Source organism: Chaetura pelagica, unplaced genomic scaffold, assembly GCF_000747805.2.
Source record: "Chaetura pelagica isolate M959 unplaced genomic scaffold, ChaPel_1.0 scaffold383, whole genome shotgun sequence".
NCBI lineage: Eukaryota > Metazoa > Chordata > Aves > Apodiformes > Apodidae > Chaetura > Chaetura pelagica.
Window position 1 is genome coordinate 1,333,867 of NW_009952804.1, and position 26,520 is coordinate 1,360,386.

At 41.6% G+C, this 26,520-nt stretch overlaps 1 protein-coding gene across 1 annotated transcript in view; it reads left to right on the plus strand.

Moving 5' to 3' along the window:
* Nucleotides 1-462: 462 nt before the first annotated feature.
* LRRTM4 (leucine rich repeat transmembrane neuronal 4) overlaps nucleotides 463-26,520 on the plus strand; it is a 195,936-nt gene continuing 169,878 nt past the window's right edge. Inside the window, exon 1 of the mRNA XM_009995013.1 lies at nucleotides 463-1,987. Coding sequence (XP_009993315.1) covers nucleotides 470-1,987 — 1,518 coding nt within the window. The 5' untranslated portion in view covers nucleotides 463-469. The remainder of the gene's footprint in view (nucleotides 1,988-26,520) is intronic.

Sequence of the window (26,520 nt, forward strand, 5' to 3'; positions counted from 1 at the left end):
GCACGTAAATACCAGAAGCTTTGGCTCATTTCCTTGCCATCACTATGGAGCATTCAGCACAGTGACTTGACAAATATGTTTATTGTTAAAACCTCAGCATCTAGCGATAAGCGTATACCAGCTACATTGAGAGATGATGTACAGGAGAAAAGCAAATAGAGAACAGGCTCTTGGTCCTTCTTAGGGCTCATCAATCACACACACATAATTGAATAACAAGAGTAGTACTGGTGATGGCATGGGTAGGAGAGATGGCAAACCAGAAACTCAAAGGAACAGGCATTTACACAACAAAAGTCCAAGATAGGAGGCAAACAGGTTGTCTTCAAATCCCCTGCTTCACTAATGCTTCATTCCAAACCCCACTGATGTTAGTAATCTGTTGGTGATTTATTTTAATGGCTTTACAATGCACATTTATTTTCTTTTTAATATTGTAGGTTTCCATTTAATTAAGCAGCTGAGAGGCATGAGTGTGGTGTTAGTGCTGCTTCCCATGGTGCTGTTTGTTATGCTTGCGGGGGCTCAGCGAGCTTGCCCCAAGAACTGCAGATGTGATGGCAAGATTGTGTACTGCGAGTCTCATGCCTTCAGAGACATCCCTCAGAATATTTCTGGAGGGTCTCAAGGCTTATCATTACGGTACAACAGCATCCAGAAGCTTAAATCACATCAGTTTGCGGGCCTCAATCAGCTCATATGGCTTTATCTTGACCATAATTACATCAGCTCCGTGGATGAGGATGCATTTCAGGGGATCCGCAGGCTGAAGGAATTAATTCTAAGCTCCAACAAAATTACCCATCTGCACAATAAAACATTTCACCCAGTCCCCAACCTCCGCAATCTGGACCTCTCTTACAACAAGTTGCAGGTGTTGCAGGCTGAGCAGTTCAAGGGACTTCGTAAACTCTTGATCTTGCACTTACGGTCCAACTCCCTGAAAACCGTGCCCATCCGAGTTTTCCAAGACTGCCGAAACCTGGACTTCCTGGATTTGGGCTACAACCGCCTCCGGAGCTTATCCCGTAACGCTTTCGCTGGCCTTTTGAAGTTGACAGAGCTCCACTTGGAGCACAACCAGTTTTCTAAGATCAATTTTGCCCACTTTCCACGCCTCTTCAACCTTCGCTCCATTTACTTGCAGTGGAATAGGATCCGGTCTATTAGCCAAGGGTTAACGTGGACTTGGAGTTCCTTGCACAACTTGGATTTATCAGGAAATGACATTACAGGGGTAGAGCCTGGGACCTTCCAGTGCCTTCCCAACCTGCAAAAACTGAACCTGGATTCCAACAAACTCACCAACATTTCTCAGGAGACCATCAATACGTGGATCTCGCTCATCTCCATCACTCTGTCCGGAAATATGTGGGAATGTACTCGAAGCATTTGTCCTCTGTTTACTTGGCTTAAGAATTTCAAAGGAAATAAAGAAAGCACTATGATATGTGCAGGCCCTAAACATATCCAGGGTGAAAAAGTGAGCGATGCTGTGGAAACATATAATATCTGTGCTGAAATCCAGGTAGTGGTTACTGAAAGATCATACCAGGCACCCAAAACCCCCCCACGACCTGTCTTCATTCCTAAACCTACCATTTCCAAACTGGAAAGCAATCAGCCAACGTCTGTTGTGCCAAGCCCTTCTGCAGACCTCCCAACCCCTGGAGTGGAACCAGAGTATGAGCACGTTTCCTTCCACAAAATCATTGCTGGGAGCGTGGCCCTCTTTCTTTCTGTGGCCATGATTTTGTTGGTTATCTACGTGTCGTGGAAGCGCTACCCAGCGAGCATGAAGCAGCTCCAGCAGCACTCGCTCATGAAGAGGCGCAGGAAAAAGGCCCGAGAGTCTGAAAGACAAATGAACTCCCCTTTACAGGAGTATTACGTGGACTACAAGCCAACAAACTCTGAGACCATGGATGTATCCGTTAATGGATCTGGGCCCTGCACGTATACCATCTCTGGCTCCAGGGAATGTGAGGTATGAACCATGATCCTCCTAAACACATTTCAGCTGCTGGGAAGGAGAGGTAAATGTTTGAAGCTCTTGAGGTGTCTATAAACACTAGAAAGATTAATTTTATTTTTTTTTTGCTTTTGGGGATGAAGGTTTCTTTCGTTAAGTAACAACAGTCAGGGAAGTGATGGTGGTGATTTGGAATAATTTAGACTTAAGAAAAATATAGATGTAAGTTGAAGCAAACTACTATGATAAAGGCATCTGAAGTGTTACTCTCCATTTTACTAGCCTTGGCTAAAAGAGAGTCGCGTTTTTCATGTATTGCTAGAAACAGAGGAGTCTGAAGACCTTTCATGTTTTAAAAATAAATATGGAATGCTCTTTACTCCACACCCCACATCAAACCTTTAGCAGTTTATGGCCTATTTAAAGATAAGGGACTGCAGCACAACCCTAGAGTGAGGTATGTTTTCCTTGAGAAGCAGGAACACACCAGCTGCCTTACTAGCTCTGCTGAACTTGAGCTTTGTAAAGGCCCTTGGTCAAACAGTATATTTGCAAATATCTGTGTTGGAAGAAGGGGGTTATTGTTCTTTTTAATTTTATTTCATCTTAGTGATCAGTGAAAGACTTAGCTTGAGAGACAACTCTACTGGAGTTGATAGTTTCATGTGCTTAAAGCTGTGTAATGATTTTGACTCAGCAACATGGAATATACAAATAGGAAAAGCTCTCAGTGCTTCACTTGTCTGTTGTTCAGCTGTGGCAAGAAAACACCGTATTTTTCGTTGCTCTATTATCAGTGACTTCAGTAATGAGTATATAAGAAGTGTGTTTACCTGAGAATGCCTTTGCTTATTTATTCCTGTTAAGGAGGATTTGTGCAATTAGTTTCAGTGCTTGTTACTAAATCCTGCACATGATGTGGTATTAGGAGACTGTGGTTGATTTTGCTTTCTTGGTTGTGAACAGCCTCCCTGAGAGTGCTTCATGTCCCTGTTGACATTTATTAGTATCCATTTGTGCAAATTGGGTTTGACTTGGTTAGATTTTGATCAATGCCTTTGACATCCAGTTGGGATGAAAAGTTGTGCTAAAGATGAGCAGTGCTGAGTGGGCTGTGGTTCTAGGATCCTGACTTTTTAAAAGTAGATGTTTTCATTTTCTGACAATATGGCATCTTTAAGATGTTTCATATTTGGCACCTGAAATCCCTAACTGATTTCAGACCACAGAGATGATGGGAAAGAAAAAATTGTGTTTTGGGGCTGCTTTCTCCAGAGTGGTGTTGTCTTCAAAAAAGAAACCCACCTGTCATACCCTTATTATTTCTACCAGTATCATGAGAATGAAAGTGTGGAGGTTTTTTCCTGTTAGCAGCACAAGTAGAAAGTGTTACTAACACAATGATTTTGAATTTTCACTGGCTGTCACAAGGAACATTAATTTGTCCTGAAAGACTGTCTCCTTTTCATGCTCAAGTTTAACACCACCGAAGTTTCATTAGCTTGAATAAAATGCTGTTTAATTTACATCAGGGTGATATGGAAGACAGCTGAATCTGCACACCATAACTGAAAGTCCACGTAATGAAACCATGATCTGTAAAATAATTTGGATAATGGTCATAGTGCACATAAGATAAGGAATATGTGTTGTTTGGGAGATTGAAATGTGGATAATTTGGATTATGGCAGGTCTAGTAACAGAAGGTCAATGTGGCATAATTTCTTCATGTTGATGTCAATAGTTACACACAGCATTAAACACAAGGGGACCCCATTTTTCCAGGTTTCCAGGTGCTGTGGCAATACAGAACAATTCTGCTCCTCTGTTGAGGTGAAGTTAAGCTGGTGCACAGCTCTGCAGAACTCAAGCTGTTTCTTGTATTGTCTGTGGGATTCTTGGTTCTGGTGTAAATCAGTAAGGTTGTACTGAACCATGACAGTGCTGTCCCAGGCTATGACTGATGGAAAGTACACTCTGTATTTGCCTAGTGATTGAGGAAGCACTGGCTATTAGTACAGAAGATTTCAGGAGACAGAAGACAGCACATCCTTGAAGGCACATGTAGCAACCATAAGTCCCCACTGAAATGCTGTCTTCAGCTTGGATTTAACATTCTTCGTCTCCATAGCTACAAGGTTCCACTTTAAAAGGATAGATATGCACTGTACAGTACTTAAAAATGGTAAGAAAAAAATACCTTGTAGTGTCTTCAGCAGTGGCAGTGTTTTATGTTAAGGAAAAAAAAAGAAAATGGAACATGTGATTATTTACTAATTTACATTTCCTGTGAGGAAATGATTATTTTGTATAAATGGGACATGGCTGAGGTCCATCCTTCTGTAGGTCTGACTTGTGTGTTCAGTGTGCTCAGACTGAGGTTTAAGGACCACTTGGAGAGGAGGAGAGTGTCTGGTTATCAAAATTAATGCAGGCAGGCTTTCAGAATTCATTGCTTACAAGTTTATTGATTTTACTGGTTTTAGCAATTTTTTTTTTTCAAATGATTGTCTATCTCCCCCACACCCCCATCTGTAAGCAGTTATGGTGTCCAAAATTGTGTGTCTCAGGAAAGAAATAACAGGTTAGTGCCATTTTAACCTGGAAAAGATGCCTAAGCGTGCTCTGTTTCTGGTAGTTGGTGATAGTTAATGGTCTCCAAGCATAGCCTGAGGTCATGTGAACATGCCTATTAAGTTCCCAGTGATGATTTTGGTTTTAGAAGTATCCAGCTCAGCTCATCCATAAACCACTGGTTTTCAATGGCAGAACTGGCCTTGAAACGACATGCCTGGGTATTTACGCAGGTTCTTTTTCTCCCAGCAGCTGCTCACTGCAGGATCAGTGAGATTTCTAGCATATAACAAAGGGGCACAAATGTACAGGAGCTGCCCTGTACTGACTGGGTCCTTACTCTGCAAGTTGGGGAGCTGCAGGTATGGTTTGGATGGCTGCTATTTCAAGGCTATGCTTTACAAATTATTTCTTCTGCTACAGATGAAGAGCCAAAGTCAGGCTTTGCTGTAAATGGGACCAACTCTCTTGGCATTGGTGGGATTATAATCACTGACACCTGGCCTACGAATTTCTAGTTAGTCTGTTGGCAAGGGCTTCTAAAATAACTGGATGCTTATGATTTTGGCTCTCCCCATCCAGTTAGCAGACTGCTGCTATGTCATTTTGGTATCTGCTTCGCTTTATGTATGTGCATCTAATTCCCTCTCTCTTTCCTATTTATTTGTACATTTGCTGAAGATCTGGGAGCCATAAAAAGCAATTTCATAAGCCAAGCTGCAATATTACGTATTTCATCCATACCACACACAAAGTGTCTGTAGATAACACATGATGAAGGTATATGGGGAGAAGGAACAAAAATGTTTTGTTCCTTTCTACTGGAAGGTAGATCTTGAGAGTTGGCCAGGGAGAAACTTGATGAAATTCAACAAGGGCAAGTGTAGAGTCTTGCATCTGGGGAAGAACAACCCCGTGTACCAGTACAGGTTGGGGGCTGACCTGCAGGGTAGAGGAAAGGGACCTGGGGGTCCTGGTGGATGACCATGAGCCAGCAATGTGCCCTTGCAATCAAGAAGGCCAGTGGCATCCTGAGGTGTATATTAGAAAGGGGGTGGTTAGTAGGTCAAGAGAGGTTCTCCTCCCCCTCTATTCTGCCTTGGTGAGGCCACATCTGGAATGTTGTGTCTGGTTCTGGGCCCCTCAGTTCAAGAAGGACAAGGAACTGCTTGAAAGAGTCCAGTGCAGAGCCACAGAGATGATGGAGGGAGTGGAACATCTCCCTGATGAGGAACAGCTGAGGGAGGTGGGTCTCTTGAGCTTGGAGGAGAGGAGACTGAGGGGAGACCTCATCAATGTTTACAAATATGTTAAGGGCAAGTGTCAGGAAGATGGAGCCAGGCTTTGTTCAGTGATGTCCAGTGATAGGACAAGGGGCAGTGGGTGCAAACTGGAGCACAGGAGGTTCCACGTAAACATCAGAAAAAACTTCTTTACTGTGAGAGTGACAGAGCCCTGGAACAGGCTGCCCAGAGAGAGAGAGTCTCCTTGGCTGGAGAAATTCAAAACCCACCTGGACACGTTCCTGTGTGATGTGATCTGGGTGACCCTGCTCACCTGTTCACATCCAAGTACATCTCTGTTGTGGTGCCTCCTGTGTTTTCCATTGGAGTGAAAACCAGGGCAGTTGTCACTTGTATTCATATATGTTAAATCAGTCACACAAAATTATGTTCACTTTGAATTCTGCTTCCTCCTGTCTTGCCAGTGGGAAGAAATAGATTGATAAAGGAATGCAACATATGCAGACTTGGGCTGCTGTTGACCTCCTCCTTTTGAGCTTAATTTAAAAGGAAATGTTGGCAATGCCACTCTTGTTTACTATTTATTTATAAAACACAATTGCTATTTTGTTTTGAGCAAAATCCCAAAAGGAAAAACCAAAATAATCTCCACAGCTGGGATAATGTTTAATCCAAGGTTCCATTTCTGCAAGGGTTGTGTAACCGAACTTTGGAAGGGCTGTCCAGGGGCTCAGCTTGGGCTTATGGGGTATTGTGACCTCAGGAATGAAATCACTCAGTGGTTCAGCTTTAATTGTTCTTAAGAACAATTGGTGGTTTTCCCTTGGGTCAGCTTTATGTTGTGATAAGGAGTACTCAGCAAGGACTTCATGGCAGAGGTGTGAGTTCACCACAGCTTGGGGAAATGCAAAGGAAGGTGATTGCACAGGTGGTGCGTTACAAAGAGAAGAATATGGGAGGTGGTGAGTGAGGAATATGCAAAGCAGTAATTGTTAGTGCTGTCATCATTTTAGAGCCAAAGCAGTCAGTGGCATTGCCTTTCCAGTGACTTTGTTTGGAATAGTGTGTCAGATGGGCATTGTTAAATGAGCTTTCTCATACCCTTCTTTGCTCGGCTTCCTGTTCTGCCTCCCTTTCCCCACATGTCTGTGGTTGTAGATGAACCTTAAGTCCTTGCTTGAGTTGTTAACTGAAGGCTGAGTCAATCTAATGGAACTCTCACATGAGCTGTGTTTGTATTGGGAGAGTAAGCAAAGGCTAAGCTGATAGTGCCTTTCCTCAGTCCAGTATATCTGGAAGAGATATATTAGAAGTGGCTCAGAGGTGAAATCTTCCAAGCGTAGGGCCAGTCAGAGGTTTCAGGAGAAGGTAAATTTTAGGAACTTGTTCAGGAGTAGGATCAAAGGTAGAAATTTGTGTTCGTTACCATTCAGAGCCTTCATCAGCAATTGCATACTCATTATTGCAAGCATGACGTCAATATACAGAAAGTTGTGCTATAGAAGTGCCAGTGATTTAGCAATAAATGAACAGTGGCAAATTTTCCTGGGCTCAGCACTTGTACAGTGTGAGATTTCCCAAAGATATGACCAACATGACTGGCTGTATTTCCGGAAGAACTCAGCCAGCTCTGCCTCAGCAGCAGCTGAGACACTGCTTGTAAATTTGCAAAGGGATCTGCAGAGGATGCTGAGCACTTCTGAGTGTCTAACTTGGGCCTTGTTCTGGTGCCTGGGTGGGAGATCAACCTGGCTAAAGTTTAGTCTTGCAGCACAGGTGCTCCTGAGGCCTTGAAAGTGATTTGCTCTAAGATAATGCAGATGATCAGTGGCAAAGGGAGAAGTTGAAGCTGCATCTCCCAGGTTTTTACTTATGTTTGGGAACCTTCCCAGCCACATTTCAGGCATTACGTTTGCTCTGCTGGGTCTCATCCAGAGTTTGACAGTTAATTGTCAGAGCTCTGAAATTGCACTGAGTACACAGTGTCTTACACAAGGTTTCCAGCCAGGAGGGTAACTGATGAGCCATCATCCTGCCTGCCCTCTCATCACCTTTTTCTACTTCCTCTAATTTTGCCACTTTCTAGTAACTTCATGGTGTGAGTTATGCACAGTGAGGACTGCTTGAGAGGAGAGGATGCTGCATTGTAAAAGCTTTGTACAAGAGAAGAAAATGCTTGTATTCCTTTTAAAATCGTTGTTCAGGCCCTGTGAAGCATTCCTGCATTGCTGGAATTGTGACAGATGCAGTTTGCCCTTTTCATCTCTCTTTTCCTTTCTCTTACCTCTTCTGCTTTTGCTTAAACTCTGTGATGTGCTGCTGTATTTTAAGGAGAAAAAAATTGATTTTAGTCCATTGTGTAGCTCATGCCAGGAGGGAGAACACTAACAGAGATAGTGAAGAAATCTGTTGAATCTATTAATTTGCTTTGTTTGGTTTTGTGGTTTTTCTTTTTTTCTTTTAAACGGGAACAAAAAATTTAACACCCCCCCCCCAATCTAAAAAGGGCAAAAAATCTTATTAGTAAGCATCCTGCTGCCGGAAATGTTCCTCAAACTCTCCTCCAGAATAATAGAGTTGACCTGATTCTTGATGTTAAGACTGTTACCTAAACTACACAGGCTGTTACAGCCCAGAGCTCTGAGCTGCTCTGGCTGCTGGGAATAACCAAAGCTGTGTACGTGCTGCTTTGCTCTGCTTCTGGACAGGGATGCTGTGCACCTCCTTTTGGACATCTTCCCCTGGCACAAGTGACTTGTAGGTCTCCTGGCCTTCAGAACTGCAGTTCAGGTCTCAGCAGGGCGGGTATTGCACTTCCAATGAGATGATCTACCTGTTACCTTCAGGAATCTGGCTGCAGCCTGCTGTCAAGTTAGCCATATCATAAACATTTAGACATGAAAACGTCCTGTGATTTGTGTTTGTAGCACCACAGACATCCTGGCATCTGGTCATTTCAAGCCAGGTGTTTCAGGGCTGGACACAGATGGACTGCAGCAGTAAACATTTTTGGCACTGATCAGGTTTTATCACATCTGCAGCCAAACAGGCTTAGATTGCTTGTAGATTTCTCCATGTAGACAAAAAGATGACTGGATCAATTCTGAGGGATTTCTTGGAAGCTGTCATGTGTGTTCCTCACTGCAGAATTCCAACTTTATTAGAAGCCAGAATATGAAGCTAAGGGAGGGCCTGAGGGAATGTTTATGGGAATACTGGCTTCTTGGCCAAGTTAATTAGTTTTGTCTTTGCCTCTAGAAGTCACAATGAAATAGAGAGCTCTTCCTTGGTAGTTGTTATCAGTCATACTGTCATTATGGACACTGGAATGGGAATTGTTCCACCTGCAAGGATGGGGAACAGAAGAAAGGCCAGAAGGTGCTGCTTATCAATAGTCTCTCACAATCTGGGGTATATGCTGGCTGCAGCAAAATCTCCACTGTTGTTTCTTCAAGTATAGATCAATGAATGCAAACTGCTTTTAAAATAATTTTGGGGTTCCTCGGGTACATTTAAATGTAACTGGCCAGAATATGAGACAGTCATGGGTGGTATCAAGCCAGAGAGTCTTTCCTAAAAGCTTTGTGGGCTGTGTCTGTCAGTGGCAAAGTTCCTAGAGCAAAGGACAGGACTTCGTGAAGATGAATGAGCTTCTCTTCTTTGTTTTCTCTCCTTTAGGTGACTAAAAGGACTTTTTTGTATAGTACTTTTCATCAGAAGCTCTCGAAACTCATAAAGAAAGTAACATTGTAATTTTTCCTTCCTCTATCACAGGCCACAATCTCATGCAACAGCTGTTTGCTATGAGGATTCCAGTTTTGTCCCCATCACCATCTCATTCTGTTTCCTCTGAAATACACAGCAGTAGAAAGAAAGATTGTGTTTCTGGTTTTAGCCTGTGGGGAAAACTAGCACCATCAGTTTGTTTGTGATCACAGGTGATGATTGAGGTTGTGTGCTCGTATGGTTATGTGTTTTGTTGATGTGAAGTTCTAAATGGGGAAGACTGACCTTAGTCTTGATTTTGCTGCTAGATTTTCAAAATTCTTCTGCCATATAAAAGTACTTGGTATTTTTTTTGTCAAACATTTTGACTGCATTGCAGAAGTGTTGCATCAGGAGAAAAATAAGATGGTTGTTAAGTCTCTTTGTATCGGGTGTATTGTGGGAATGTGGCATGTCCATCCCAACAGGCAGAGCTCCATAACTATGTGGTGTACCAAAGTCTTTTGAGACATCCAGCGTTGGGTGTGTGCACAGTGCTCCCAACTCCATACTGGTGTAAGTATACATTGTAGAAAAAGCAATCTTGAGCTCCGAGGTGTAACAGACAATGTAAGAACCAGTCTTAAAGCAGAAGGCTCATTATATTTTTTTTTTCTCTGTTTCTCTGAACACTCTGCTGAAAGTTAGGGTTTTTTTCTTGTATGAAAGAAGTAGGGTCTTCCTGTGTTTTCCTTGTGTTTTAATCCAGTTAAGAAGCAGGTGTTAGAAAGTGAGAGAAGGCAAACTTGATGTGATTGGAGTATTACTACTGTGGCTAGTTGTTTAGAAAGCAGCTGAAACTCCCAATTTAATCCCTGTATAAAAATACTGAAGGAATATTTTTGTGCCTGGGAGAACAGGGCACAGCAGGTGGTCTAAACAGGAGGGGCACAGGAAAAGGAGGCATGAAGAGCTTTGTACTTGCAGGAGATGAGCTGAACAGTGAGTATTGCAGTCCAGGTTTGAAGCAACCTTTGACAATATTCTGCTCACTAGATGATTCCAGCTCTCAGTGATGGGCAGTGAAAAGGCCTTCCCATGTTCTGTGCTTGCACTGTGCACGGGATCCAGCTCCCTCTTGGCATCAGGCCAACAAAGGACCTGTCTGGCACTGAGTACAAGCTTCAAGGTCTGCATGGGAAGGTCAATCTCTTCGTGCCTTGCACTCTCATACACCCTAGCTCATTTTTTTTCCCACTGCATAGAGTGTCTTTGATGAATAGACTTGAGTTGTGTGGTTTTGCTCATTTTCAAACTCAGTTCTCATTAAAAATCAGCTTCTCCTTCTGTGTGATGGCCTCTGAAACCCCAGATGATTCTTCACTGCTCTCATGTTTTACTAACACATCCATTTGGATTATCTTTGTGCCATGATGGATGCTTTAAAGGGAACCAACAAGGCCATCAAATTCTTGCCCTGGTTCAACTAGCATTTGTTAATGTTCTAAATCATCTGGGGCCTGAAATGTGCTACTTCTTAAATTTAGAATGATGTGATTGCCTGAAGCCTCTCCATGTGTTATTTAAATAATCACAATTGTGGTTTCTTGAGACTGACAGGTTACAAATAGTTTTTCTCCCCCCCTCCAAGTAATTTGGTATGAATGACAAGCAAAACAGCTATTCTTTGAACTGTACATCTGATACTGTCCTTCCCATTCAGACTCCGTTTCATTGCTATTATTTGACTGTCCTGAAATAATCGACGGTGTCATTCTTAAAGGCTAGTTAATTACCACACACTTCTTCCATTATGTGAAGATGAGACAAATTCATTCTCTGGGTCGTCATTATCCATTTGATTTACCAGAACGTGTGTTAAGGAGTACTGAGGGTCAGGGCAGATGGTCAGTGCCAGTGTGTGCACACACACTCAGACGCTTTGTCAGAACAGACCGAGCAAGTCCTAAGACTAATAAATTTTAGTAACTTTTTATCCCCATAATTAATGTCATGTCTCATCCAAGAGTTTTGGAGATAGAAGCCTTAGTGTTCCTAACATAGTTTTCCTCTGGTGCTCCCATGTGATGGGCCTTCACCTGGGGAGGTGTATAACTGCTGTGCTCTAACTGGCAAAAGGAAGAACAACTTAGTAAGATTCCACGTGGTTTGGAAAAAACCTCTGGTTATGGTTCTAGTACCAAGAAGGAGAAAAAGCTGCAGATGCTGAAGTTGATAAAGAATTTGTACAAAGCTCTACTTGACTTTTGATCTTGCCTAGCTTCAGAGCAGCCCTGTCCCATGGGTGTAAGATTGAGACAGAACTGGTATTAGGGGGAACACCCTCAGGCTTCCATTAAGCATAATCCCACCAGGCAAGTAGGCATTGCTGCCCTTCAGTGTAGGTCTGTATGTGTTCAGAGCTCTAATTTGTGGAAGAACCTAAGGTCAGATCTTAGTCTGCTCCTTTGGATACTTCTCACTTTTCCAGTAACACAAAGAAATGATACCACTTTTTTTTGGACTCTTGAGTATAGAGGTCTGTCATGCTGACTGGCATCATTCAGCATTAAATAAGATCCAAGAGCTTCTTCACAGGAAGCAAGCTTAACCTACCTTTCCAAGACTGGAGGATGTCCTTGCTCCTGGTGAATTTAGGAAGCAAAGTGATCCTCCACCACAGGATTTGGGTGCTGGTCTAAACTCCATTGTTAATTTCTTGTGTGAGCTGGGGAGATTTTAATTGCCAACTGTCATACTTCAAAAGAAAAAAGGAAAGTCAGGTCATGTTGGCTTTCATTAGAACTTGAGCATTGAAACCAATCCTTTAAATCTTGGACAGTATCTCCTGTCTGGTAGTATTTGCTGTCCCACCTGCTTCCACCATGGGCCAGCAGGGCAGGATTGCCTTTCACTCTCTCCCACAGCACCTGACAGAATAGGGCTGGGACTGGAGCTACTGCTTGAGCAGGAAAGAAAGAAGTATTTTCTGGAGCCTCAAGGGACTCCTACTGGGAATGTTTTTTTCCTTGCATAAAAGCCAGGCTGAAGTGGTCTGCTTTGACTTGGTGTGGTATTAGCACGTGCCTGTTTAGTTCTTCTAAAACTTCTATGCTGTGTTCAGATGCAACAGAAACTGACTTACAGCTACTCAGGTGGTCCTTTGTTCCCATAGTTTTCTACAGTGCAGTGAAATGGCAGGATTTTTATGTAAATTTCTGATCCATTTCTTCCCCCACTGTTATAATTTTCTTTCCCAGAGCCTCTAAATCACGTGGTGGGCTCCTGTCTTAAAAAACCACATCAATGGCACCTGCAAAGTGAAATGGGGGAAAGAAGGCAGTTGGTGTTTTGCAGTTGGAGCCCAAATAGTACAAATCAAAAAAGGAAGCAACACACTGGAGGTTTTGAATTACTATAAATCTTTATTTGAAAACAAAATCTAGGGTTTTTTTCTTTGTTGCCTTTTCATTGTTGAATATATTAGGAGTCCCAGTGTGCATAGAGATTGAACAGTCTGAAGCATTGATTAACCTTTTTGTATTTATGATTAGCTCCCCAATATTTATGATATTAGCTTTTCAGAACAAAAGCTTTGACTTCCTGCAATAGACAAGGGACTAGAATTAATGTTGCTTCAGTGAGTTTTATACAGAAGCCATAAGGAAAAGGCAGGCGTAACATTTTGTATTTACCCACCTCTCATGTCTAATGAAGACTGGAGGGGGACATTTTGCCCTGATACACATACATTTTAAATGGAGAAGAGGCAGTTAGCCCACTGCTTTGCCTTCTTGTGTTTCAAAGGCCACACAACTTCCCCAAGTTACACTGTTCATAAAACCAGTTGTGTCTTTGGACTAAAAAGTGGCTCCAGGGAGTTACTTGAGGACTTAGAGAGAAAACTCCACTTCTGTGATAATTTGTTGCAAAGGTTAATAACCCTCACAGCAAAAAAACAACTTGTCCAGCTATTAAAATAATTCCTTTCTCCACAATGACATCAAGTTCATCTGAGATGATGATGTATGATACTCACTGTGTGGCTGAGATGTGTATGTGTTACCCAGCCCTGGAACCTGCCTCTGGTACTAAAAGCATACATGCTCCCTAAACTATTTCATACACATTTCTTAATACCTTGTTGTGATAGTGCATGTTTTTGTCACATGTGAAAATGACTGATGTGTGATGGTTTATTTGTGTATGTTGGGGTTTTGTCCTTTGAGCTTCCAGGCAAACATTTGACCAAGGTGGCTGTGGCTGTTCCTGGGAAGGCCCAGAATCCCATGGGAGTGCAGAGCATTCTGGTTTGCATCCAGGCCTTTGTGGGAGTGTAAATGCAGATACACCAAATATCTGGGCTAGCCTTTTATGTTCAGAACATGCAACACTACTTTTCAAGATTATTTTCATGCTGTTACCAGCTTTTATTTCCAAAACTAAAGCTCTTGTGGAATGTTGTGATAGGAAATAATTTTGGTGATATTTCCAAAGAGCTTTTCCTGTGATGTATATAAAGCATTTATCCCTGTTGTGGACACCTGAGGAACAGAGAGAATAAGTGACCCAAAGTCACTGGTTTTAAAGTGTGTTCCATTGAAGAGCTGGAATCAGTGGGTTTCCTGCCTGGTTCTGCAGCTTCTAAACCACTTTTCTTAGCAGCGTAATAGTGGTAACGTTCAAATTTTATTGTGTGCTTATTATCAAGGATGGGAAGTTAAATTATCACATGAATATGTTCTTTCATTGTCATACTTTAAATTACACTGCTGCAATTTCTCTTCAGTTACATCAAGGCCTCAACTGGAAAAAAAATCTAAACCCTTTTGTAAAAACACATTGTTATTTTGAATCTCCAGTGGGTGGGCAGGGAAGGCAGGGTTTGGCTTAGCCATATTTCAGACTTAACATAGCAGTTAATTAGTTGCTATGTGTACACTTTGTAAGATGTTTATAAAGTACTGATTAATCATTGATGAGTTTTAAAACGGGTTAAGTACATAAATAAGAGTTCACATGTGATTTCTGGTAGTTTCTTGTGGTGTGTATTTATTATTTATTAATTCTTGGTGAGCAGTTTACAAATGTGGGCCAGATCTGAATGTAATTAAATGAGCTGTAGTCATTAAGCAAATAAAAACCTCAGAAAAATAATGTCTACTTCACAGAAACAACAGTTAACTGATTCAGGAAAACTAGGTTGAAACATTCCGTGAACAAAACGTAGTTTATAGTTGTTCATAATCAATGCTGAGATTAAAGGTAGAGACTCAGGACCCTTCAGTGAAACAGTTCCCCAGTCTGGATGGCAGTGTTTTAAAACACTCTATTCTAGAGGTCTCATTTCAGATACTCCACATCACTCAGGGCTTTTTAAACATAAGAGTTGTGTGGTTTTAATTGTTGTAGTCAGAAGGCTCCCTACCCTCACCCCTTAGCATGGGGACAGACGTGTCTTACTAGAGTTTATGAAGTTTCCCCACTTCGGAGCACCTTTGTACCGAAGAGACTGTTTGCAGTGAAGGTTTCCAAGTCATCCCTGGGGGGACAGAAAGAATGAGAAGTCGGGCTGTTCAAAGAGTCACACTGATGTAAACCATACAGAAGTAGATGGAGGATTTAGATAACTCCTGAAATGTCTGCCTACGTGCGTTGTATTATGCTTTGCATACCCCACAGTGGGGGTCTGGGCTCCTGCACAAAGCAGAGTGTGATGGGATGGAGGAAAACGCAATTCTTGCAATGAGACTTGATTTCCCTACCGTTAGGAGAGTGCCATTTGTGTGTCAGTTACACGTGGATATGGGACTTTCAGATAACATGTACAGTTCTTCCCTGAATGCCAGAGTCTGTACAGACCCTTCAAAAACAGCAAAAGAAAAAGTCAGTTTTTCTCTCTGCTTAAGTTTACTGAATCAATATTTATATATTGTGATCTCACTGAAAACTGGTGTTTATGGCTGGTTTTCCTGGTGCATTAGGCTGTGGCTTTGTTTTAGAGCACTGCAATATTCTTTTTCTTTCAGGCAAGCACTTAAAATATTTTTTCTTCCCTCCTTGTGTTGATTGCTAATTATGTGGTTGCAAGGCTTGCTTTGTTTCCTTTTAAAAGTGTTTGCTGGGGACTATTTCATCATCACCTTTGAATCAGACAAGTGCATGAATATCAGAGAGCTGTTAGAAGCTTTGCTTGCCACCTGTCTCCCTTCCAATGAGTCAGTTCTGATTATTGTATTTCACCTTCTTCATCCATTTGATGTTTTATCATCTGAAGCATTTCTTTCCTCCCTTCCCCCTGTTTTTTCTTTGGCATGTCTTTTTACCTACCAGCCTCAGCTGACTTCTTCAAGGAAGAACTTGCCAGATTTCTTTACAGTAAGGATCCTTAGAAGAGGCTGCTGCTTTACTGCTGTCCATTTTTATATTTTTTAGAGGCAGTTTGAAGTGATATTTTCCTCCTTATGTTTTACAAGGCTATCTTAAATTTACTAGCAAAACACCCATGAAAAGTTTGATCATGATTTTCCTCCTATTTTTGCTTTTCATAGCAATGATTTATTATATATTATATTACATATCATATTTATTATTTATAGCAGCTCTGCTGGGTTTGACCCCCCCATTCCAGATGCTGAATACACGTTTAGACTGTCTCTTCACAATGAACGGGCTGTCCAAACAGCCTGTGCAAATACTTGCAATTTGTAATCACATTGTTCCTAATTTTATTCAGTGCAGGTCTGTACAGGCAAGTGGAGACAAAGCTGAGCTCAGTCCATGTTCTCCAAGCCAGCATGACATGGGGCAGTTCTAAACCAATTAAAAATACTGCTCTTAGTGTGACCTTGTGTCTGAGCTCAGGAACAGGGTGCTCTGGGCTCAGATGCCTTCCCACACACATTACCAGGATGCAATGAAAAGGACTGTTCATTCTCACTGCTACTTTCTCCTTCTAGGCTTTCACTGTTAGAGATCCTGCTCAGTTTGTACACCATGTAAGAAGCATTGCCTTGGCAGTAGCTGCCTTCATCCCTCTGCTGCTGCGTAGAGACCCTCTGTGCCATGAGCTGTTTGTCTCAGAGCCAGGCAGGTCCCCTCTCTGCAGCCTCTCTCTCTGCTTTGGTTTCTTAGTCTAGTGACTAGGTTCCAAGGTTGCTACGTCCTTCTACAACTTTTTCCTCTGGTGCTGTAACCACACCATTGGCCTATGTATTTGATTGTCATAACCTCCTTTCTCAAGTACAGAATCCTACTGAAGCCAGAACACCATGAAATCACTTCAGCCATGTAGATGGACAACAGGATCTGGACTTCCCAGGTTTAAACTAAGTTTTCTCTTTATGCCATCCAGATTCTCAGGAACTCTAATCTCAGTCCCGTTATAGAACTCGTACAAAATACCACAGAACAGTGAAGGTTGGAAGGGGTCTTAAAGATCATCAGGTTCCAACCTCCCCTCATGGGCAGGGACACCTCCCACCCGACAAGGCTGCACAAACCTCATCCAACCTGGCCTTAATCACCTCCAGGGAGGGGCATCAACAATGTCCCTGGGCAACCTATTCCAGTGCCCTCCTACCCTCATGGTGAAGAACTTCTTCCAGAAAATATACCAGAAAATAACTTTTTTATCTGGAGTGTAATAACTTCCAGGACATTTACAGAGCCACACTGGGAAGTACTGCTTTCTTTTGTCAGAAGCATTTGAGAAATTCTGATCTACCACAGGTGGATTTAGCACTCCACTGGTCTTCATTCTCCTAACAGGATGGTTTCTGCCTTTGCCATGAGGGATCCATTTAGCAGACCGTTGAGATAATGTTTGGGAGTATTTGGAGCAGACAGTCCAGTGGGCATCTGGGGTAGGTGAGAAATGCCATCATGTCTGCCTGGTTGCCTTTGGATATTCCATTAATCTCAGGGATGATGAAGGGTTCAGACCACCCCTGACTCCCTTTAATTAACAGACAGGAATGAGCCCAGGGCTTCACTGGCCCTTGCCTTTGGTGTCAAGCCAGGTCTCTCCTGCCCAGAAGTACTGGTGCAGCAGGGTGTGTGGAGGATCCTTTTCATGTTCACACACAGCAGAGAGTGAAACGTGCCAATTAGGAGATAATCTGCATACTCCCCAGATCTGAAGAGTGAGCTATTTAGGAGAGACAGACCCTCCCCCTTCATTTGAACTGCTTTAGAACAGGCTTATCAGAAAATTGTGGTTTTACATACATGGGCAATAGCAGAAATGGGACACAATAAGTATTTATGGAAACAAAGCCTAGAAATGAAAATTGGGGTGTGCCATTCCTCCATTCCAGAATTGAAGAAAGACCTTGAAAACCTCTTCATAATGCTGGTAGGGAGTACTAGTGTGTGCTGACCCATTTTGGCCACTTTGGTTGCGTGATAGAGAGTGTTATATGATCAGTTAATGAAACAGTGACTGCAGAACAGAAAAATGGCTCAAGAAGAACAAGTATCAGGCAGGGAGGAATGGTATCCATTTCAATTATTGATGACCTCCTGCAGTACCTTGAGTCACCACTGTTTTCTGGTTAAAACTGTAGGATCTGAGTGAATGCAGAGACTGGTGGAAAGCACTTGGCCCCTCTCATATTTGGAGTGTGTGTCAGGGCAACCCACCCTGCTTCAGACGGGCTGGCAGGCACAGCTCAGTGTGACTGCACAGGGTATGGGATGGGTTGATAAAACCATTTATCAACAGGACTGTTTAGCACAGCAATCGGTGTCCTGGCTGTTTTGGGTGGCAGGGCAGGAAGGCTGGGTGCTGATTACCTCTCTGTGAATGGAATCTGAAAGGCAGGAGACTCTGCCACTGGGCAGTCTGGATCAGATCTTACCTTCCATTTGTCAGTTTAAATTCAGCTGCATTAACTACAAAGGAAAAGATTGAAAGCTCTGTAGTGTTGTAGCCCAGGTGGAAGCACTTGCTTATTTGCAGGTAGTTTCTTAAAGGATGGATGGAAACATTGTTCTGTGTTTGTGTTGCACCCAGAGCTCTGGGTTCCTGTTACACAGTCAGAAGAGCAGAAAGAAAGAATACTTGCACAAATAGCCCAGTTCAAAACTTGAGCACCTTGGACAGCCATCCCAGGAGCTACACTCATTTGTTCCTTCCACCTCAGGTTTGAAACACTCTGTGGGGATGGTACAGAGTAGGTTGGCACTTGTGGAGGATGGCACAGGTTGTACCTGTTTGGTGGCTACAGAGAGGGCTCCTCTCTTCAGAGCTGACCAGCTGGAACAGTACATTTCCTCCCCACAAAAAGTCCAGCAGTTCCTGTTCCAACCATGTATGCAGTTTGTTTCAATCTCTAGTGAAGTACATGCAAATGAATAAATAAAAGAATACAGCCTGTCCCAAGCTGTTGAAGTTTATTTCAACTTATAGAAACAGATCAGAGATGTTTTCTCTTAAATGCCTCTTATGTCATCAAGTCAGTTGAGAGAAAACTGTCTTGGGGCCACGGGAACAGGGGTCAGCTCTCACACCCCTGTTCCTGTCTGAACACTGCCTGCCTCCTTTAGAGCTCAGCCTTCTCTTTTGACTCTTGTCAGTTTGGACAGTGGGATGGAGTTGTGCACAACTTCCTCTTCCTGGGTCTATGAGCCTGAGACTCCACTGGGGCCTCTAAAGTCTACTGCAATAAAAATAATAATAAATTTGCCCTTTTCACAGGAGTCTTTAGCTTTTGCTGCCATTTAGAAAAGCAGGCAGCACATAACCATACGAAAATGTCATTTGCAAACATTTACCTCTCCAGTGCTCACTGTGGTTTCATGGGATGCTTTCTAGAATCACACAGCTAAGAAATGGGAATCATTTAGCTTGCTCGTATGCTGGGACTGCCTGAACAGGATTAGAAACAGGCACAAGGGAAACCACACTTAACAAGCTCATGAGCAAGGGGGCTATCAAAGTTGTTTAAAGGAAAATTATGGAGGAAAGAAGAGACACTAAAAAAGATTTTCTCATCAATATTCTTTTGGTTTTGTTCTCCCATGACTTTTATGGGTCTGAGCTGTTTTTTCTTGTGTGATGGGCTTTGGCCTTTCTTCTTCTAAGTAATGGCCAATCTATTTTAATTGAACAAATCTCATTTTCCTCAATGCTTAATAAAAAGATTTAAAGACAATCTAAAAATGAAACTGGTGTTCATGTGGATTTTAAATAATTAACAGGAATGTTCCCTTGAGTGTTTTAGGCATTATAATGCATACCTAGTAGGATGTTGACTCCAGTTTTCAGAATGCTTTGAGACTTCCTTGAAACATTGGATCTTCCTCAGCTCTGGCCCCCACTTATGTTACTGTGTTGTTCCTGATCCTTGGATGTGCTGCATGAACAAGAGAGGGCAAAAACTTGCTCTGCCACTCCGGCAGTTGCTTGAGTTCTGCATGGCTTTTCTTTCCTTTTGCATGCAAAGGAAATAGTGTGTTTCTTGCTGTGACATCCTGAGTCAGCTGCAGTTGGCAGAGGGTTGGCTGAAGTGAGCTAAAGGAAACATAATATGGACATTTGTGATTGCAACTGTGTGTGGGCTTAGATTGGCCTTTGCAGGAATAGTAGAATTGTATCCTTTGGGACTATTAGGGATTAGACTTTACAGTCACAGCTGGTTAAGGAAGCCAGCGCGTCCCCACCCCTCCCCACTACCTTGTTCTGCTGGTGTTACTGGTGGTTTTATTAGGGCTATGATAGGTAGCAAAAGAGGAATTAAGCAAAGAGTATTTTTCATCTACATATAAAATTAATTTTGTTTATTCTTCTTACTATTATTTTTGTAAAATACTAAACTCAACTGCAGATAGGAGAAGCCATCTGGTTCCTGTCACAGCTACTGTATATTACAACGTATGGGGAAATTGCTTATTGATTTAACCAAGTGTGAACAAATGCTACTAGGAAACCACAAAAGTATCCGTAATGCTAATAGATTCTATCAGAGGTGACATGCTGCGCTTGGTTCTTGGCTAGAGGGCATCAACTTTTAACCAAGGATTTTCTAAAAAATCTGTTATTTCTATATGGATGACTGCACTATTAAAGCTGTAATGAAAAATTTGTTGCAAAAAGAGAGGCAATACACTTAAAGACAATAATGTGTGTATGTTTTATTGACCTTACTGTACTTTATGTGCTGGAATTAGGCCTGGCTTCTGCAAAGTCTTGAAGTTATTTATGTCAGCTGGATCATCAAGAGAGTATCACTGTTGTCTGCTTACTGTTGTTGTAGCATCTGCATCCATATATTTAATACATAATTTGCATGACCTGGACTTTATTTCTAACCAGTTTGACAGATGAAAACATTGCAAGAAGCTGGTACAGGGCACCCTCAGAATTGTTGTATTCCTGCAGTTATTAAGGCATCTCCATTTTCAAATGAACTGCTCTTGTAGGACTAAACAATTACAATATTTTAGGGAGGAAAGTTGGAATAGAGCGGAAGGAAAAGAAGGAAGGAAAGGAAGGAGGGAAGGAAGGAAGGGATACAGTCTGTAAAAACAGCCAGATAACAGAAATCCATTTGTTTTGTCTTGTGGAATTCCTCAGAAATTCAGAGCTGTAACCATAACTTTCTGAAGGAATCTTTTATTTGGACTTCTGTAGTTGGAACTTGGTTTTGTGTTTATGCTGTGACTGTGCTCATCTCACAGATGTTTATCTCTGTTATCCCTGCATTTATCTTTTAGAAAGTGTCACCTCTTCTTGCATGAATGTTCCTCTCTTTAAACAACTATGGCATTTTGCCATGGTTTCCAAGTGGTATCTATTGAGAATTCATTGAGTGTGAAACATTATTAGTAGGATTGCTTATATATCTCAATGTGGTTTTACATTTTTAGCAAAGTTTGCAAATAAAAATGCCGAAGAAGGATCAGAAACATCATTTCACTGGATGCCATGAGGTACAGTCAGGAGGAAGAACTGCTCAGCACAGTTCTAATAGTATTATTGTGCAGCCTTTGTTACCATTTTTAGAGAGTCTCCCAGTTTCGTTCTATCTTTTTTCTTACTCATCGTCTTGTTTTGCATTGTCTGCTTTTTACTTTAGAATGACCTTCAACCTTGTCACTATTAATGTCTGGGGGACATTTTCTTGATTGTATTTGAAAATGAGTGCTTCTGGCATAAGTGTCCAGAGATGTTTTTACAAGGCCAATGTGAGAAACCTACTACAGATGTTCTGGATTTTTCATGTTTAATATAGGAGCAGGCAACGGGGGCTCATGATGGGATCATCTGACACAACTCTTTGCTGAAGGAAACTTGTAGGCTTGTATAGGATTCTGAAGTGATTTTTCTCCTAAAATTAAAAGTAATTAAAAGGCTAATTGATTTTGTGTTAGAATCTCTGATAAAGAGAACTGGCAGACAGACTGTACCCAGAGGGTGACAGGGAATAGTGGGGTTCCCCAGGGATCGATATTGAGCCCAATGCTGGTCAACATCTTTGTAAGTGACCTGCATGTTGGGATCAAGACACCCTGATGAAGTTTGCTGACGATGCCAAGGTGAGTGGAGAGTTTGACATTCTAGAAGGGAGAGCCACCCTCCAGGATGACCTGAACAGACTGGAGGAGTGGGCTAGCAGGAACCTTGTGAAGTTCAATGGGGAGAGGTCTAAGATATTGCACTTGGCAACACATAACCCAGGAGCACAATTTAGACTGGGATCCACCTGGCTGGAGAGCAGCCCTGTGGAAAGAGACATAGGGGTCATTCTGGATTGCAGGCTCAACATGAGGGCACAGTGTGCTGCAGGGCAAAGAAAGCCAACAGGAGGTGACCTGGCACCCTACCTGCAGTACAAGACAGGAATCAAGAGTAACTGTAGGAAAAAAACCTTGTGTCCACAATATCTGGTCTTTTGACTGAGAGGTTGGGGAAGAAACGAAGTTAGATGTGCAAGAGCCTGTTGAGTTGGAGAGGCAAGAGTTTGCCAATAATTATGTCCTGGTGGGAATGTGATGTCACTTGAATCATTAAAATGATGTTTTATGCTCATCAATGAATTTTATCTCAGCTAAGGTGCTACACCACTGAATTATAGTGGTTGTGATGCTGTTGAATTAATAGAAGCTAGATCAGTGGCTACAATATAATGATGAAAAATCAGGGGGAAAAAGGAATTCATTTGCTGCAGACATACATGAGTGCCATTTTCTGAATTCTTAATTGGCCTTGAAAATATGCCAGTTCATCTCCTCGAAGCAGGAGCTCCTCAGCCATTACTCACTGTTTAGAGGGAACAGCTCCACACCAGGATTGTTAATGCATCCGTTAGCTGTCAGTTGGACCAAACTTGTATGTGTTTGTATGTTGAGATCTAAACTTGGACTCAGAAAGGAAGACATGAAATAGCACAATCTGCCACTCAATGATTGTAGTTTAACATACATTTTAATAAAAAAAGAAAACAAACCCGCAAAACAACCTGCTATAAGATTGTGGAATTTGACTCCCAGAAGAATCCAGATACAGGAGATTAATAGCAGTGACTCATCTAAACATAAAATATTTGATTTTCACACTGCATTTGATTTAGGAGACGTTCATTTTAGCATCTGTCAAGAGTAATGTATGTACACAAATAGACTGTCAGGAACTGGATGTGATTGCAAGTTGTGTAATGAATCTCCTCTCTGACTTCATAAATGGAGAACAAAACCCTGTGTGGAACTGTGCTAGTTAAGTTCTAACAAACAAGTTAAATATAACAGCTGTCTTTATTAAATATTTCCTGGAGCCATGAATAGTTGTTCACATGTTGTAAAGGCACCTGTGAGAATCGAGACTCCTCAGGCCCAAAGATTTTTACTGTGCTCCCAGGGAAGTTCCAGAGGCAAAAGCTGGAGTGCATGGCCTCTGCAGAGTAAAACTGACATGCATTTCCTGGGGATCTTGCATAAAATGGATGTGCACTAGATTTTGTGAATCATTTACCTGGGGCCTAGAGCTATTAAAAAATGTAAGTGTGGAAAGTTTTGAAAGAAAGGTAGATGATTTTTCATTAAACTCTTCATCAAATGTGGGGACATGTGCTTGTATTAGTGTCCCTTGGACTGAGTTTGGCAGCTATAAATACCTGTATTCTGTCATCCAAGTGATAGTGGGCTACTCTGACATTGACAATTTCCACTGGCTTTACTTTTTGACTCTGCAGCTGGGGGAAAAATAAAAGCAATGCACTATCTGTCATGGTGCTTTGGAGCATATTAACATGTGATGTTTATGGATAAGTTAAATTTCTCTTGTGTATAGTGGAGATTTTATTAAATTAAAAGCCCTTTTGAATGGTAATCCTGTACTTCCTCAGAGTTCCTTCTTCCTGAGTATCAGAAGCAGGTATTAAAGCTTTTAGTATAAAATAGTATTTTAGGCTTTTTTTTCTTCTTTCTGCAGTAATTGAGCAGTAAGCTGATCAGGCTTGGCCAAGTAGAGATCTGTCTAGTGGCTTCTGACTTTTCTAACCTCTATAATTTCAATATAAGGATGGCTTTGTTACTTTAGTAGCCTCCTTATCAGAGGTACTGAACATCTACTGCAACACTCTGAAGCCTGGGGAAGCTTCTGATATTCTGTTAAATCAAGAGTCCATCTGATCTTACCTGCTTTAGATGCTGTGATCTCGTATGTGTCAGATGAAGTCACACCTCTGTTTCAAAGAAGGATCCTTTAAAATGGCAGTAAATAATTTTTAATTTATATTAAATATTAATATTAAATAATTTTAATTTGCCCAGCAACTTGGAAGCTGTTAATACTTCCTCCTAGTACCTAATCTGTACCATTAATTTTACTTGATGACAAAGGATCAGTAGATACCATGTTCAACTGATCACAGCTCTTTCGAAGAGTGTAGGTGATACTGCTCTGAGTTATGATAAAAATAATGTAAAACTGAATGCTCCACTTAGTTAATAATAATGCTTAGGCACATTACATCTTCAAGAAGCTGTACAAACATTAACTAATTAGTACCCCCAACTAATACATCATACTCCATCATGGCATGTAATTATGTATTACTATTAGAGCTGGAGGAATTATTAGTTGTGAATAAATTATCCAGCAAATTTTCTTTTTTCCCTTACTGTTATGAATTGGTTTGCAAAATATTCCCAGGTGTTGTGGTTGTTGTTGATCTCACCTTTGCTGTATTGACAGTAAAAGATGTCCTTTATATTCCTTTATATTCTATGTCACTGGTTCCTTTTGTCTGTTGATGGTGGTTTGTGACTGTTGTTTTGTAGCAGCACCTCCAGGCCCAGCTGAGTGCAAGGCCTCCCTGTGCAAGGTGCACATTGATACTCATTGACCTGACAGGGAATAATGGCTTTGAAGAGAAGGAACAAAGTGGTGAGTGGGGAGATGGACATGGTGGGAAGGAGTAAGTGATCCTGGAGCGTGTTGAGTAAATCCATTCGGTCTGATTGTATTAGAATCAAATGCAGGTTTCTTGACATCCATTCCCTTAGACAATGCCTTTTCTCTTAGTTAGATGTATTGCAATGTTAGAGTAGCTGCTTAAGTCTCCAGAATCTGTTTTCCTACCTCTGAAGTAAGTCAGTGTTTACAGTCCTGACAGGGGGGTGTTAGGAGACGTGAAGATGGTAGCATTCCCAGGGAAGGCACATTGCTTTGGAACAGGGGAGCTGCTCAGACAGGGCTCTGCCTCTGCCAGACCCTGTTGCTGTTCTGTGCTGAGATGCCTTCCCTCTGCTTCTGCAAGCTGTTTGCAACTAGCCCGTGTGGCAGCAGCAAGCCTGGGTGTCCCAGAGCAGTGCTGCTCACCAAGGTTTGACGTGCTGCCTTGAGAAGCCTCACCATTGAGCAGGATGCAGTGACTCACGCACCAGGAGCAAAGTCTGTCAGTACTTCCTTTGCAAATGTCTCTGCATTTATGTATACAATTTAATTGTTGTTGCTTTCCCAGCATTTTCTGGAGCATGAGTGAGACTGGAAGTTTTTAATCTTAGAAAAGCGGTGACTAAGATGAAGCATGATTAAAGTGTTCTCAATGATGACTGATTTGGAGAATAGTTATTTGGAGCTTCTCTTCTGTCTCATTACTCAAAAATTAGAAGATAATGAAACCGAAAGACAGGAAACTAAAAAAAATAAATCAGGAAAAAATACCATTTTTCACTGAAAGGAAGAAGTCTCTGAAAGTCATTTTCACAGGGTGTCCTTAGATTGAGATTTCCTTGCTTTAGAGAGGACTGAAGAAGAAAAACTGAAAATGTTTCAGGTAGCGTTTTAAAAATATCCATAGATAAAAAATTCATTCTTCATGTTTAAGTCAGTCTCAGATAATGAGAGAAAAGATGACTTTCTTGTTTGGGAAATGGTTTTTCATCTTCTTGCTTTAGAGTTTCTTGTGGCCTTAGTTGACCTGTCTCCATTTGTGTGATGGAACTGAAAAGCCATAGCTGTTAAATACTATGGTAGTTCTTTTTGTGTCAAACAAGGTTGTCCCTTTATGGAAAATGTCACCACAGATGTATTTCTCATGGGACCTCCTCTCCTGTCTGCCATATTCACACTTTCTGTTAACAGTTGCTCTGATTTTGGTCTGCTGTTCAAAGCCATACACTAAAAATTACCACTTCAATTTTCTGTGTCAAATGCAGATGGAACAGAAGGCTAAGGGTGATAGATCTGCAAGGAAAGTCTCTTGTCATTTTTTCTACTCTATTTTAAAGAAGAGGAGGTGAAAATATAAATATGGCCCAAATGCAGAATCTTAGTCTGTGAAAGCTCCAGGGATGATGATGGTGGGCATAGCATTGTGAGGGTAACCACAGCAACTAGGTGCTTTGTGCTTTCTTTGCCGTGAGTATCAAAAAATGCCACTTTCTTGTCAAATGCAGTAAATTTATAATTGTTTGCCTAGAATGTCATACTTTACAGAATTCTTCTTCATATTTTGACACTGGCTGTTTTTAATGGTGTTCCATTAAAGTATAAAAAGACTTTATGGAGAAAATACAAGG